The sequence below is a fragment of the Botryllus schlosseri genome, chromosome 7 (assembly GCF_051294905.1).
Source record: "Botryllus schlosseri isolate E-star chromosome 7, Bs_hap1, whole genome shotgun sequence".
Taxonomy (NCBI): Eukaryota; Metazoa; Chordata; class Ascidiacea; order Stolidobranchia; family Styelidae; genus Botryllus; species Botryllus schlosseri.
This window is the reverse complement of record NC_137242.1, coordinates 335,925-353,565: the sequence shown is the minus strand read 5'-3', so window position 1 is coordinate 353,565 and position 17,641 is coordinate 335,925. Positions and strand designations below refer to the sequence as shown.

Genomic DNA, 17,641 nt, shown 5'->3' with positions numbered 1-17,641 from the left:
GACGCCGCTCTCTCGCGCGTTGCCATGGAAGCGGTTGAATCATCAGTCTCAAATGTAAATTATGCGAGATCTAATGCGGTTGAAATTGAACTTTCGCTGTCGAGATTCTGGCTGACCTGTACGCCAAATCTTTATTCACAAAATCACCGTTAACTACACATCTCTGCTTACTGAATGCGAGTCAGCGCTCGAGATTACGGGAACACGATCCAAGTCGTTTCGACACCTTCCTGTCTTTCCATTGTATCGCAATATTGTGGTGCCTTTGAAAGGATAGAATGATTGACAATAAACTCAACTGAACAGTAACCGTTAGTACAAAACCTGACCAATTCGATTCAACACTATCTAGCTAGCTATATCTAGAGCGGGAAGTCGAGGCATAGATTCTGACATCCAAATCCGACATTGGCGTATTTGGTTGTATTTGAAGAAGCAGAGAATTTGGTTGTATTAAGATTTATATATAAAAGTAGCATATACATCATAAGTTATAGCTGCAACATGCCACCCAAGATGCCTCCCAAGAAATCTGAACAAAGTGAAGCTGATGCCATTCGCAAGTTGCTTCCAAGATTCGAAGATGAACTACTTGCCAGGATAAAAGATGACCTGCCATCAATCATCAATATATGTCTACAGGAACTTCTTAAATCAAGATCGTATGATACCTCCAAATTGCAACATTCTCTTGATGCGATAAATGTATCAATCAAAGAACTGAACAATGATATCCAGACAGTAAAACATGCACAGCAATTTCAAAGCGAAAAATTTGATGAATTAATGAACGAGATTACTCAGGTCCAGAAGATGGCGAAAGCAAATGCTGAAAACATACGAGAGAACACTGAATTAATCAATTCGTACAAAGAATATTCTACACAATTGGAAGGAAAACTGGAGGAATTTGACAGACTCTCTCGCATGGAAATTCTGGAATTTCACAACATTCCAGAACAGGAAAATGAAAGCACTGATAGCCTCATCAAAGAATTACTTTCTCTCATGAACATTGATATTTCGGAAAATGACATTGATTACTCATTTAGAAGACGAAAAGCTAAAAATAAAGAAACTGGTCCCATTATTGCTAAATTTATCTCCCGCAAAACTAGGAACCACATCATGTCTTCTCGCTCGAACCTCAAAGCTGCTCATAACTCCATAAACATACCAGATGTATCGAAAGTTTTCGTTGTGGAAAATCTCACACCAAAAGCACTGAATCTGCTTTTCAAGGCAAAAGACCAAAAAAAGAAATCAGGATATTCCTTTCTCTGGACAAGAAATGGCAAAATTCTTGCAAGAAAAAATTCCGACGCCAACATACTTGTCATCGAGAATGAACAAGATTTAGTAAAGATGAGTTAAATTCCTGTTATATGGCTACCAGAACTTCTGTCTCTATTATAATGCTTAACCAGCAGTATAATTTGGAAAAAGTGTTTCCTTTCTCACACCTCGGTAATATAGAATTTCATAATTTATTTTCCTGTGATAACAGACCCTATCTAACTTCTGACACCAGAAAATCACATAACCTTAAAACTAATAAGATTGATTTTTTGAATGTACAGGACTGTAAATACCAGGATACAGAACGTGGTCCACCATATTTCAAATTCAGAAGTTTTGGCCGAAATGCAATGCTCCTGGGCCATGTAAATATTAGATCAATACAGAAGAATTTTGACGAATTACACAATTTTCTTTGCTCCCTTGACTATCCTATTTCAATTCTTGGTATATCTGAGACCAAACTAAAGAATGACCCAATAGACAATATAACTATAGATGGCTATACATTTATTCACAGTCCCACTGAATCCAATGCTGGTGGAGTGGGATTTTATATCAATAATAATGTTTCTTACAAACTGTTGAGTGAATATGCTCTTCAAGAATGCAATATTGAACAACTCTGGATTGAGTTTGAAGGATCCAACAGTGATTCAAAAAACATAGTCTGCGGTGTGATCTATCGACACCCAAAAGGCAACTTGAAGAACTTCATAGATAATCTCTCATCTAGTCTTGACCAATTAACAAACGACGGGAAACAATTCTTATTGATGGGTGACATGAACGTAGACCTTCTTCGATCATCCCCTACTGTACATGATTACTTAGATATGATTACCAACTATGCCTGTATTCCCATGATAACTAAACCCACTAGAGTGACCAGAACATCGTCTACTTTATTGGATCATATGTATACTAACATCGTCGATCTTCGTTTAACGCCTTCTATAATTAATTCAGACCTGACTGATCATTACCCTATATTTTGTCTCTTGGAAACCACAACCCGATTTATCAATAGCCGCTACAAGCGTAGGGATTTTGGTAGTATGGACTACGACAGTTTTACGGATGATATCGAGAAAATATCTGCCAATCTGTACCGAACAGAAATTGATGAAAAAAACTATGATTTAGTATTTGATAAATTTATGCACGATATATGTGATGTTGTGGATAAACATGCACCATTGCGAATTCAATCAAAACGCGAACGCAGACTCTCTGCAAAGCCATGGCTGTCCAAGGGCATCTTGACATCTATCCGTAATAGGAATAAGCTGCATAAGTATTTATTACTCAATTTTTCTGCTTGCAACCACTCTCATTACAAGTCCTATGCAAATCTACTTTCCAAAGTCAAAATAAAAGCCAAGGAACTTTATTACAAAAAGCAATTTGCACAACATAGAAATAACCCAAAAATCGCCTGGAAAATGATTGGTGAAATAATAAATCGTGGCACAAATACTTGCATACCAAACAAAATCATAGATTCGGAAACTGGTCTAACCAAAACTGATCAACGTGAAATATGTGAAGCGTTCAACCATTTCTTTTCATCAATTGGTTGCAAACTAGCCAACCAAACTGCTCCATCACAGCGAACTTATGGCCTTTCACCAGAATCTTCCATCTTCATGAAACCTATCACAAGTGCTGAGGTCATAACTGTTCTTGCATCACTAGAAAACAAAAAGTCTCAAGGTTATGATATGCTACCAAATTATATTGTTAAATTAATTGGCACTCAACTTAGTGATAGTTTGGTTACTCTCTATAACCACTCATTAAATCTAGGAATCTTCCCAAACTATCTCAAAATAGCTAGAGTCATTCCCATATTCAAAAATGGTGACAGAGACATTATCTCAAACTACCGGCCAATATCTATCCTGTCGCCCTTTGCAATTATCTTCGAAAAACTATTATTTCAAAGACTAAATGATTTCCTATGCCACAAAAAATTGTTAAATCAATGCCAATTCGGATTTCGACAGAATCATACTACCTCTCAAGCTGTTATTCATATGACCTCGAAACTATATGATATACTATGTGCGAAGCAAACTGGATGTGGAGTATTTCTCGACCTGAAAAAGGCTTTTGACACCGTTGATCATACTATCTTAATAAAAAAACTTGAGTATTACGGTGTTCGTGGAATTGCAAAAAAACTTTTCAGTTCCTACCTGAGAAATCGATCCCAATTTGTTGAAATCAATTCAATCAAGTCATTGGAACTACCAGTAACTACAGGTGTTCCACAAGGCTCTGTGTTGGGGCCACTATTATTCATCATATTTATAAATGATATTGTCTACTCCTCCCCAGGAAATATCACACTCTTTGCAGATGATACTAGTATTGTCACATCTGGATTTGACTATGCATCTGCCATTGACAATACTAACTCTGAACTAGCCTCTGTTAGCAATTGGGTGTCTTCGAATAAATTACATATCAATCCCCTCAAAACCAAAATACTAGTATTTGACACTAAAGGATCTCTCAACAATGCGATCGCAGAATTCAAACTAAAGGACTCTTTGATTAAAACCAGTCAATCTGTCAAGTATCTAGGTATTATTATCGATGATAATCTAGTATGGGACCATCACATCAACTACATAGCAAGCAAAATATCTCGTGGCATTGGTGCACTCTATCGCCTGAAGAAGCTGGTTCCAATATCACTTCTCCTACCTGTTTATCATGCGCTCGTCCACTGCCATCTTACATATGGAATAACAGTGTGGGGCTGCTCTTACAAGAAGCATATCAACAAGCTCCAGGTATTACAAAACAAAGCCATTAGGATTATATCTAATATACCTGCACGTAGCAGGGTCAGTCCTGAATTTAGAAAATTGGGCATTCTCAAGGTCTCGGATTTGTATGAATTTGAAATTGTAAAAATCATGAAACAATATAATGAAAGAACATTACCTGAATATTTCGACAACTTTTTTCAATGCCCCAATTCAATTCACCATTATAACACTAGATTCTCACAGAATCAGTCCCTATTTGTTAAATTGAATTCATCAAGACTGTCAAGAAATTCCCTATCTTATATAGGTGTGAAATTTTGGAACAATGTACCAGCTTTGTACCGTACTCTTCCTTATCATACATTTAAAGCTCGCTATTGCAAATTTATATTATCCAAGTACTAAGAAGAACATATCTCATGACCACAGTAATGTTGTTTGTTGTTTTGGTTCATTTAATATGCTACAATAATATTACCACTGTGTACATGGGTCAAATTGTTATTTTCTGATCACACTGTTAACTATGGTAACCGTCCTTCACTAGTGTTGCTGTCTTTTATTTACTTTTGTTTATTTCGTTACTCTTTGCGGTGCTACTTGACTGAGAGAAAAAATTGATCCATATTATAATTAATACTGCCAATATGCTTGGGTGACTCCGGCCTAGAAGACTTCGGTCATATCGGGTCTCCCAGTCTATACCGTGCAAATTATAGTGAGGAAAAAATTTAAAAATGTATACTATTGGACGTGATTGTTTGTGGACATTGCCTTTACTATATTTCATGGTTGACGAATAAAAGAACTCTCTCTCTCTCTCTCATCCAAATCCGAATTCGGAATCTCGTAGAATTATGCGAAACATATAGAAAACACAGGGAGTCATTCATGTCATTTAGCGGGCTTGAATCACCATTCACCCAGTGTTGGGATCAAGTCACTACCTTCGAGTCACGAGTCATTTCGAGTCATTGCACATTTTGACTCGAGTCAAGTCAAGTCAATCGATTTTCAAAGGTGACTCGAGTCAAGTCAAGTCACTCGATTTTTGGAGGTGACTCGAGTCAAGTCGAGTCAAGTCAAGTCAAGTCACGAGTCAAGTCACAATTCAAGTCAAGTTGCCGTTTCGAAGTAGGAGGCATGATAACGTCATTGCATTTTGCTAGCTGTCTGAAATACAGAATGAGTAGTCATTGATTTTGAACCGATGAACGAATATAAAGTTAAATATACATGCAAGAAGGTGGTGTATCGCTTACATAGGAACTATACTAAACCTCAGTTTATAGTTACCAGCCAAGATAGAGAATATATAGCCTACGAATTGATAAGATGCTATACATTACGCATTTACAAATCGATATGATACAATTCGAGCCTGCGCCAATGGTTGAGGACTATATAAACTATATTCGAATTCAGTTTCAATAAAACAAGAAGCTTGATTAAGGTAAAACAGAGAATAGAAATTACTTTACTATACTAGTTTACGACAACGTAAGCTGTAAGCTTCGATCACTTCGTTTGCGGTCAATGTATTTATGAGAGAACAGTGGAGGCTCAGTAAAACGCACGTTCATTAATTAATTGGTCGCTCTCACGGGTTACACAAACGTTTCGCGAACATATGCAAGATCCAGTGATTTTGATCGACACCGATTACTTGATGACTTGTAATTGACTCGTGAATTTTGCTCCGAGTCACGAGTCAATCCCCATTTCTGATAGGCCGAGTCAAGTCAAGTCAAGTCATTTTAGCAAAGTGACTCGAGTCAAGTCAAGTCATACGAAAAAGGTGACTCGAGTCTGACTCGAGTCATCCCAACACTGCAATTCACCCTATTGATTACTCGCAAATCGTATCAACTTGGAACCCTTGAAAATCGCATATGGTTCGCGACATTGCGGTATGAAATAATGATATACAATAACTCTTGCATCGTAGAGTACTAAAATACAAATATTCTATGGTCAAAGTTGCCATTGATGATATCTACTCATGTAAAAGTAATATGTCGTAGATTCGTATTCAATTACAAATAGAAGTGGTGATATTAACGGCATGCAAACACTAGTTAAAGTAGAACTAAAGCGAATGGCCAGGGAATTACTGAAGTATTCTATAGTATTTTCAAAAGTTAGTTGGCCCTATGTTCGCTGACCTTCATTAGTCAGTCGCCGACCGTGACAACTTGCAAAATTCAAGATGGATTACTGCTGACGAAGAACGGCGATAGCCTAATATTCCTATAATGGCATAATATGGACGCGATGTTTGAAATAATAGATTCTGTTACTGCAGTTGTGAAACGGGATCACATCGTCGAGTTTTATGACAATTTCTCTCTTGAGATCGGTGTGAATCAAACCAAACACTATTTTCGACTTGACCAAATTATTACCTATTTTTTCCATCGAACCAAAATACAGAACAAACAGACGTAATGATGAAGTATTTTTACTTTTCCTGCATGGAGATGCGGTCAAGGTAGTCATCGTTGGTCGGTACTCAAGTAGTAGAATAATAAGTAGAGAAGTAGAGGTTTCCAAGTAAGTACGTATTCTAGATCTACTTTGGTATAGAAAACTGTCTAGTAGAAATAGAACTAGTCTGGAACATAAGCACCTGAGAAAGTATAGTGCAAATTAGCAGTATAGACGTAGACCGTTACTGACCGCCTATGCCTGCATAAGTACTGAGTAATTCTCCTGCTAATATCCCTGTCATTTTCACAGGTCACGAGAAAGATCAAAATCGCAGATTCCCCACTGATCGCTTCATGTGACTCTCGAGAAATGTAGAACTTCCCACAACAATTCGTCGAAACTTTGAAGCATTTTTCTGCAGGCTTATTAACGGCCGCCCGGAGCATATTTGAAATACTTTGTACGACGTACAGCGGCGAAGTAACATTTTCTGAATATTTTCGAATATGGTCATACTTGACCGACTTCATTGAGCTTCGAGGGCACGGCCAAACGGAAACAAACGTGAAAATAAGTATAGTGGGGGCTATCACACATACATATTATAAATGGATAAATTCTGCATTCGAATTGTGAATACTGCATGCACGCATATAGGCTACACGCAGCGTTTACAAAATGAAACAAAACCACCACAAGATGTAGATCTAATCAATTTCTTGGTATAAATGTCCGCAACTTTCCAAGTTATGTATCATAATAATTTTGTTCCTATCGCAATTTCTAAGCCCAGATAAAACCCCGATAAGGGCGATTACTAATCTGTTGCCAGCGCAATTTCACGTGACATCCGGATCGGACGATAAAATGTGGTGTGATTGTGACGTGTTCGTTGCCGTGATACAGTATCTAAAAACGGCGACATCAGCCGTACACATAATGTACCTTGTTTATACCAATCGAGTTCAAACTGATGTAAAACCAGAGAAGGTCAAAGTAGTCATCGCTGTTTTCTGTTTCAGTTTAACAATTTTATTAGATCAATACACCACCAGATTGCGACACAGTGAAAAGATAGGAAGATGTCGAAACGACTTAGGGGTCTTTGAAATCAGACACCCACCCGTGCCTAGGCGATGTAAATAAGGTGCATATATACACCGAATGAAAATTAAAAAAAGATAACATAAAAGGACAAGCGATAAAATGAGGCGACACGCGTTTCGGAAGGCAAAGATCGTGGTCCAACAATATTGAGGTCTGACTAATCCAGGGGGTTGGTAACGAAGTACTTCTACTATTCAAACTTCTTCAAGTTGGTTGTGCCTACACCTGTACTGCTTCTTCAACTGGTTATGACTATACTTCGATTTCATAGTTTTCACTTTTTTAGGCGAAACTATACCTACAATACATACTGTTATACTTACTTGGAAATTGAATAGTATATTAGTATTGAAATATACCCGAATATTTTCGGCTGACACTCGTCAGGGTCTGTTTACACAACGGTACTTTCAGTACGCGTTTCTGCTTGCCCGGGATATCTAAACAATTGAATACTCGTGAATAAATCTGAACACTGCTGGCTTTCCGACAGTCGCCGATGATGTCCACATTCAAGGCGAAATACAAGCCTATTTTACTGAATGAATTCTAGTCAGCCATCAAGATAACCGGACCACAATTTGACATATCAATCTCGCCAACTCGGTGTTTTGATAAAAGACGGGCATCTAAACGAAAGTGTGTCTCCTACTTGGAAACCGGTAATTCTACTAGGGACAGGGATATCTAGATAGATAAATATTTAAGATGTTAAGATGCTGACGAGTAGTACTGTACAATGGACTCACTTTAAACCCTGTATCATTTGCTTGTTTTCCGTTATTTCGCCGATACGGAATTCACTCGGGATTTGTGATTATTACATCACCCTCTCATAAACTGTCACGAGACCGGATATCATTCCACCAACAGGATGATACGACAAAAATTAACTACTCCTTACCTGCGTAGTTTAACTATTTGCGCTTAAATTCCGCCCGCAAAGTTGACCCGAGTCCACAAACTGGAAAGACTAAAGAAACTGAAGCTAGCTTCTCCACTATCACTCGCGTCCAGGCCATTTGGAAGTATAGCCTATTATGGAGGCATAAAAATCACCCGTTTAAATAGGATTTCGCAGAACTCGGTGTTTGAACAGCAGCTTGAAAGACGCTTTTCGATGAAAAGGCAAGAAATAGAAGAGTATATACACGATCTGTTTACACAACGGTACTTTCAGTACGCGTTTCGGCTTGCCCGGGATATATTACCAATTGAATACTCATGAATAAATCTGAACACTGCTGGCTTTCGGACAGTCGCCGATGATGTCTACATTCAAGGCGAAATACAAACATATTTTTACTGAATGAATTCTAGTCAGCCCTCAAGATAACCGGACCACAATTTGACATATCAATCTCGCCTATCGAGACATACCGTGATTATTTTCACCACTAGTCATTTAATGCTATTCCTTATTTTCATCCAGTGTGCCTGTGCATGCCTCTTATTTACATCGCCAAGGTAGGCCATCGTTTCGACACCATCCAATCTTTTCATTGTATCACAGTATTATGGTGTTGGAATATTGAATTGAATATTCTGAAATAATAAAACTATTAATGAACTGATACTCGTCAGGGTTAACCGCCAGGAACAATTTCTCTGCTATGCTGAGAATTTTTGGCTGTAGTATCCATATTTTTCTACTGAAGTTCATGAATGTCCCATATCGACCATTTTACACCCAAATTTACGCAATTTGACTATTTGTTGCTCACAAATATTGGACGAAAATAAGGTGCAGCACGTATCACAGCCTCGCGGATGAGATCGCAATTCACTATAAATAGAGTATTGCTGGTAATCGGCTCTGAATTTATGATGAACTGGTATCAATGGAATACTATTGTCGAACTGATTCTGATACCAACAATGTCAGCAACCTGAACTCCTTCAAAGTCCCCAAAGTATGTTAAAATTGGATTTATTACGGACAATGCCAGCGCAGTGAAATAACACGAGATGAGGGTGAAATTAATCCACCACACTGATTTTTGGCTTAAATCCGATAATCGCTGCACAACTGTAGACACTATTATATAGTCTCTATAGTGAATCAAAGCGCTATAGACTTCGCGAACCGATATGTATCGTGGAGTTCCGAAGCCCAGCGAATAGTGCGGAGCAAATACATTCTCTTACTGATCTACGTATAGGTGTGTTATGTTCTTGATCTTGTTTGAACAATGACTTATACGATGAGGTTGCAATACGAAATCAGTATATTATCAGCAGAGAGAGAGAAAGAGTCTTTATTTTCATTCAAATAAAATACATAACAAACGGCAATGATGGTGGTACAGAAAATATGCATGCACAGAATTCGGTATTAGATCGGAATGATCCATAAGACCGTGAAGGTCATAGTCTGATCACACCAGCATCAAACAGGTACACTTGACTCTGAACAGTCTGGCTGTAAAAAATGTTTAGTTAATAGAAGAAAAATTAAAGGATGGTAGCAAATGATCAATGAAGCAATGTCTGGGCGAGGTAGGGCAGAATAACTGTAATACAGGCGACGCGATCCAGAGTGCATTTAAACGAAAGACCTGTAGACAACAGAACAGGGTATAAATATAAAAAACGACACACGAGGAAATAACGATTGGCGGTAATTACTGATCCTAGACAAAGAAGAGATAAACGATACCAACGTAAAATGTACACTGTACGGTACAGCATGGACTAAACAAGGTGCGTTTGCATTGTGACGATACCATGATGTCTGGCTCTTTCTTCTCAGCTTCCATCTCGTTTTGCCACAGAATTGTTGCGTCACCGTGCCAAACTTGATCACGATGCAATATTCGAGACTTATTTTTGGGGTTGCGGGGCCAAGAGAGAAATAACATATATATTTTCGTAATCAGTACAGCAGCAGCTTTCCTTTGATATCCATTTTATCGAATTTAGCGCTCGGCAAGCCGGTCACAAATGGCCGTAAAGTTGCCTTTTGGTCAAATCATAGTGCCCTATATGGCGCGGGTGGACAGCTGGACCCAAGCAAATCTCACGGCTCAGTAAAATTGGTCTACGTCACATTTTCCATTTGGCTTAAGGCAATTTGCCTGTAATTTTTGACCGGCTTGTCGAGCATCAAATTTGATAAAACATGTATCAATCAAAAGCTGCCGCTCTGTGTATCAGTACAGCTTTCAATTGATGTATACTCGGTCGGATTTACTTCGGCGAGCCGTCTTGTGACGTCACTCCAAGACGACTTGACTTCGAGACAACTTGAAATTGTATCGCAGTTTTGTGGTGATTGGAAATAATGAAAATATTAATGAACTGATACTGATTGACACCCGGCCCTGCTCTTAAAGTAAACAGCGCCCCACCCAGTCATGATTTTAACCTTATACATCACTATTTGCAAACCTTCTCAATATATCTATATCTATATCTATATATACACAACCGCGTGGCTGAGTGGATGACCTAATATTCGTTTATTCTATTTTGGAAAAACCTATACTTGTGCCTGTCTTAACTGTGCCCGCGCACCTGTTACCGCAAGCTTGAAAGATTCATGACCCGAGAACAACTGCCCTGAGAACATGCGAGCGCGTACCGGTACGGCTGCCAACAGCCTTTGTGTCAATCCCAAAACGTGTCGGTTGTTCTTCGTAAACTCCCGAGACAACTCAGCCGTTCACATTGCCTGGTAACCAGTTCCAGCGTTGAAACTGACAAATATATCGCATAATACTGGATTCGGACATAACTGCAATGACTATAGAGTCTGCTCCCGTTTTCGGCCCATCTTTCCGAATCTTTATTTCATTTTTTCAAATCTAAGCTGCAATATGCTGAGGACCACAAGTCTAAAGAACCTACACGATACAACTGCTGCAGATACTTTATTTGCATATAAACACGAGGCAGCTGAGCGCAACACGCATCTCTCGCCGAGGCAGATGGACTATAGATAACTAACCTACGTAGGGCGAGCTCGAAGGGGTCCAAAATTATTTTGTGAATTAACATAAATTATAGAGTATTTTTTTGGAAATTTATGCAACTTTTACAAAAATTTTTCGCGCTGGGCGCGATTTAATATTGCCGAATATCTTGATTAGTGGGTACCCTTCCTCCAACAAAAACACGCATGACTTATAAAAACAGAGACTTCGGCGTCGGCCATTACTGCGCCACGACGCACCAAGACATATGAAGTTAATATAGGCCATGCAATAGGCCTATGCGACTCCGAGAAGTGTGCCTGAACGATAAGCAGCGAGAACACCTCGACCGAAAAGGAGATCCCTTGTGCTGACCGAAAACTTCGATACATATACAATGTTGAATTGTCCATAGGCGCCCGAATGCCTGGTGCCAAATGTTCCGGTCCTGGCGATCTGAACCCCATAGGACAAATGCCATACCGCAGGAAAAATTATTTGTCAGTAAAGAAATACCAATTTGAAATCGTGTGCTTCTTTTAGTTTAGCACGTTTTGGCGATTTCAATATCTTTTGACATAGCAAATATAGGTCACGAAATAGCATCATGTAACGAAGACAATGTACCAACGTGTGCGCCCGAACCCAGCAAACACAAAACCGTAAAAGGATCATCCGGGATCATCTCGATTAGGTTCTGATTTTCTAAGTGTCGAGGGAATGTCTAAAATACGTAGTAGGATGGTCTTGTGGTTATATTCAATCAGAATAAATTCATACTCGGTGTTGTTCCATCTCATGCATTAGGCTTCGTTATATCCGGTAGTTAACCTAATAATGCAAATTTTCTATCTCTCGCGGGTACGACTAAAATACGTAGAAAGGATGACTTTGTCGGTACATTCAATCACGATGAATTCTATCCGGTTTTGTTCGATCTCATGCGGTAGCTTCGTTCTATCCATTAGAAAACAATGTTCTCCCTTCGTTTTATTGCGTGAGGATGTCGCCGGTGTTGTATATTCGTGTTGTTGCTCTAAGGTCGAATAGTTTTGTTTTCCTCTGATATATATGATCTTCATTATATATATATTCGCTCTTTCGGTAATCTCGCATGTTCAACGAGAATGGTTAATAGTTTTATTCAGAGAATAACTAAATAAAAGTGATATGTTGTACGTTTAGGAATATGATTATCGATGCGTGACTTCTAGAATATTTCGGCGATTCAAATTTTACGTCATCGCGCCATACAAAGATTTGACGCGCAACAGGTCGCAGCCAGGCATAGTTCGCTCTTTCTGTATGGTAAATGCCGTAAATATATAGGAATTGTGACTGACTGAGGTAGCGGGTTAAAGGTATATATGCAGTAGCATATAGCTTATGGGGTATTTCGAATTGCCTGTAGTATATGACGCCTAGAGCTGTTTGACTTTCTGCAAAACAGGTGTAGACAACTATAGAAAAGTTTCAGCTTTTCCAGGTTAGAATTAGAGCTAAACCGTTTTTCCGAATTAGATTACAATTATATTGCTGGCATTTCGCTCTAATTTAGTGAAATTAGACCACTATAATTCGCTTCAAACATCTGAATTACCGGTAACTATACCTACGGTATATCATAATATTTATGCTTGAATTTTCTAGGTATATAAGTCATATAGATACATTCCTGTAGAACACTGATTCATGATTTTATAAAAGTTGGTGCAAGAATGGACATTTTTAACTTGATGTTGATTAATGGAGCAAAATTTGATATTTGGGTGCAATTATACCTCGAATCCAGTGACAAGATTATTAATCGTTGAAACCAAACGCAGCTTGATTATGTTGGCCCAGAGAATTTGGCTAGCCAGACCATATTGATGGAATATGGTCACAGTAAGATAATATTTTGGGCTATTTTACATGAACTTTCCAACATTTGATTTGATATGTCCACTAAAACAGTTGTTATTCTGCTTTCGAACAAGACCTTAATTGCTGGTTTCAATGGTAACTGTGTTTGTCAAAGGCTGCAAAGGTAATTTCTTTTCCATGTTAGATGTTTATTTGTTTGTTTGTGGTGTTCATGGTGGTGGTTCGACAACACTGGTCATTTTACACCAGGCCGGTGCTTATTATTATTATTCCGTATCTGCCCGATTACCAGTGAACTCGGCACTTGGTGAATTCGGCCGCACAAACTCGGCACTTGGTGAATTCGGCCGTGGTAGATCTCGTAGCGGTACCGGTCACCATGATTGGTTACTGGAATGTTTGCCGGTGAACTTGGCACTTTGAGTGGTTGTCAATGTTGTACGGGGGTCAGGGCATGCGTAGATCACACAGTCACGGCGTGATTAGATCACAGATTGCGTAATTGCGGGAAATAACGCGACGCTCTTCACTTGGTGAACTCGGCCCTTGGAGGAATTGGCACTAGAACACCTTCGCATTAGAAATGCATTTAGTATGAATGAACAGTATCAAAAAGGAAATTTAAACGTGTCGTGGCTCGTGGTAGATCTCGTAATCTTGGGATCCTTCAACCGTGTTATCGAGACACCCTAATCCCAGAGTGGAATCGTCTCTCCAAAGGCAAAAAATAATTTATTTTGACGTGATCATGCGAAACATTTGTTGATGAGGAACACTGGCTTGTCGTGATCGATAAACGAAGAAGCGCCGCTTGATGTTCCACAGTTTTGATCTCTCATACAACGCCAAGATCCATCTTATCAAAACTTACACGACACAGGCCCGTGACTCATGCCATCGATTCCAAGCAGACCGCGCGTGGTCGGTATATGAGCGCTGTGTTATTTCCCGTGGCTACGCAATCCGTGATCTAATCACGCCGTGACTGCGCGATCTACGGATGCCCTGACCTCCTTACAAGATTGACGAATCACTTGATAATACTATTATTAGTTTGATAATTCATATTAATAGCTGTAAATACACTTCATTTCAAAATTTCCCGAGGGCCGAATTCACCAAGTGCCGAGTTTGTGCGGCCGAATTCACCAAGTGCCGGGTGCATCGGCAACCATCTGCCCACTTACAGCACGGCCCACTCCTAGGCTTTTTAAGACATGGCTATGCGAATCAGATGGCGAGGAGGAGCCTAGATAAACGGCCAACACTTCGGTAGGAATTATGGAGTCGACGTGTCACGCTCGAACCCGCAATTCATTGGTGTTTAGCTATAATGGAACGTACCACTACGTTTCCTCGCCATACCTTGTAAAATGAGACCGTAGCATTTGGCATTTCGTGTGGCAATTGACTTTTGTGTGGAAAATTGTGTTCGTTTTAGAACTTATCCGAAACTTTTATTCCGCCATAGATTGTATATGATAAAACGATATCGGAATTGATCCTAGGAGAATTCCAAAGCAACTCACCACAAAGGAGGATTTAAAGAAGTTTGATGGAAAATTGAATGAAAGCAAAAGCAAGAGATGTGGTATGTTGAATCTGTTTTGGTATTTTTAAATAGGCCTACTTTGTTGTGCCGATAGCAGACGGTATATATGAACGTAAGATGTGGAAGCTATCAAGGTGTTTTTAGAAATTCAGTCAGTCAAAGTGGACGATCGTATTGCTTGGATTATATTTAGGCTTATTTTAGCATCTTTGAGATGCAACTCTAAACGTGGACGGTCATGAACAGTAGGGCTCTTCAAAAATGACTTTTTTTCTCAAATCGTACTGGCTACTTGATAAAATTGTTAGGTTACCTAATTTAAGCCTACAAACAAAATATGGTTCAAATCCAGCCAGTATCCGCTTTGCTACAAGAGAAGAAAGTTCCTATTTATTATATAAAAATGAATAATAAAAAATTTGAAGATTTTCTGTTCACCCCATGAAAGTGTTAGGCTGTCTATAGAAACGATGCTCACCAAATTTGGTTCAATTCCAACCAGTGGAAGCGGAGTTATTGCTGTCGAAAAATTTGGATTTTAATAAAATAGTACTTACGGTGAGCACAACTTTAATAAGTAAACAAAGAATCGGTCACCGTAAGTACTATTTTATTCAAATCCAAATTTTTCGACGGCTATATCTCCGCTTCCACTGGTTGGAATTGAACCAAATTTGGTGAGCATCGTTTCTATAGACAGCCTAACACTTTCATGGGGTGAACAGAAAATTTTCAAATTTTTATTACCTATTTATTTTTATATAATAAATAGAAACTTTCTTCTCCTGTAGCAAAGCGGTTACTGGCTGGAATTGAACCAAATTTTGTGTTTAGGCTTAAATTAGGTAACCTAACAATTTTATCAAGTAGCCAGAACGATTTGAGAAAAAAAGTCATATTTTAAGAGCCCTAATGTCCATGTCAGAGAAACGTTTTAGGGTAGGCCTACTCATGTGTCTCGCAGCGTTCTCTACATAATTGTCAATTGCGATACAAACTGTTTGCTTGTATTGGTAAAGCCATCCAACTTCGAATTGTAAAATGTTGGGAGTCTTGATATCAAATTTTTGAAAGGTGCACTTTGAGAAGATTTCGGAATCTGTCAAATTATACAAAAATTTAGCAAATTCTTTGACATATTTCATCTATTTGGGACTCGATCAACGTAAAAGAATTGGTAATCATTTTATACAATATATTGTATTTGTAGTTGAAGTATAGTAATAATTCTTATGGTTACCGCACTTGGAACGATTCACGGCCATAACTGGAATAATTAGAATGATGTAACTTTCAAATTGTCATGCATTTTGCAACAACATTGTTCTCAATTTTCAAGGTGCTGACCATTCGAGGAAGAATCACCCACCGGGAATTCACGATCCGTAAACGCGGCCGACTGTTTCTCTGCTCAAGCGGAAGCGACAGAGAAGAGGAACGAAGAGAAAAAAGGAGCAGAAATAGCAAGAGTGTGACAAGTCGCGTCCGTTCGCTTTAATGCGTATTTCCATCCGCGAAGTAGTAGGTGGGAAAACTAATGGGCGTTTGGTTAGCGCTTATATAAGGTTGACTCCAGCGCTGTATTTGCTAAATGTTGCTATGAAATAGGGGTGGTGTCATTTGGTATCAATATTGACTATTGAAAGACCATTTGCTAGTGGTCATGGATTTGTTCGGCCAGTATGCAGTAATTTCTGATGGTCACTTCCCGGGCTTCTGTTCTCTAACCCCTCATGATTGTTGTTCTGCTTCTAGTAAGACTGTCGATTCTAATGTTTTATCGTATCATTTGTCGGAGGTTTCGCTCGCTTTATTTACAACGTTTTGCTCTCTGCTAGGTCAATTACTGGCTGAGTATCACTACAGCCTAAGAAACTGCACTAATTCTCATTTTAATGTCTTGCTGGTTATCTTGCTGTCAATTCTAATAATTTATTAATGTCTATACCAGTGCCGCCACTCAAATGTTTTGTTCTCTGTACACAATATTATTAGGTCTTCAGCTTTCCATGCAGAGTATCATTACACTTTCTAGACTTGAGTATATATCTCTCCAACTAGCTGCCAAATAACTGATTCATTTGGATTGTTGAATTGATCATTTTGGACAGAATGTGAAGAAATTTTAGTCAAGAATTCTTTTTGTGTTAGTGGCTGTTTTCAAAGAGTGCTGAAGTAGTCATCGTTGATCTTGATAATCAAGTAGAAGTGACGATTGAAGTCAGTTCTCTAGTCATATAATATTAAAAAATATAGTAATAAAACTTGAAAACTTGAGTGGAAATAGTTCAGAATCGAATCCATTTTAGTAAGTATGGGCGAAAAAAATGTAGGAGTCATTCGTTAGTCGCTACCTCTGCCATTTTCGCAGTACGAATGTCTTAGCTATCAATCATCATTTTCATTTTATTTCTGCAGGGTGTTGAAAAGAAAAGGCCGCATGCTGGTTATTTAACTGGCTCATCAGAAGATGAAACCTGATGATAAGGACTGTTTTCACTTTCTTTCTGAAGACATTCGTTCGTTTGTTCGTTTTATTTTTTACAACGGCATTATTGCCAATTCGTTTGAAATTAAATTATCACAAATGTGATTAATATGTAGTAAATAATGTGGTGTGTGTACGCAGCCGTGATCAGGTTAAGCCCATAGTGGTAGAAAACAGGTTATTATATCAGGATCTTCTTCTT

At 38.7% G+C, this 17,641-nt stretch overlaps 2 protein-coding genes across 2 annotated transcripts in view; both read left to right on the top strand.

Annotated features, from left to right (window-relative positions):
• The first annotated feature begins 442 nt into the window (after positions 1–442).
• Positions 443–17,641, top strand: part of LOC145442493 (terminal nucleotidyltransferase 4B-like) — a 129,722-nt gene continuing 112,523 nt past the window's right edge. Inside the window, exon 1 of the mRNA XM_080320417.1 lies at positions 443–458. The gene's annotated coding sequence lies outside the window, so the exon portion shown is untranslated. The remainder of the gene's footprint in view (positions 459–17,641) is intronic.
• Positions 505–1,374, top strand: LOC145443438 (uncharacterized). Its single transcript, XM_080321403.1, has one exon. The coding sequence runs from the start codon at positions 505–507 to the stop codon at positions 1,372–1,374; it is 870 nt and encodes a 289-aa protein (XP_080177529.1).

Excerpts from the sequence above, each read along its gene's own strand:
- LOC145443438 (XM_080321403.1), top strand. The coding sequence starts at position 505 with ATGCCACCCAAGATGCCTCCCAAGAAATCTGAACAAAGTGAAGCTGAT.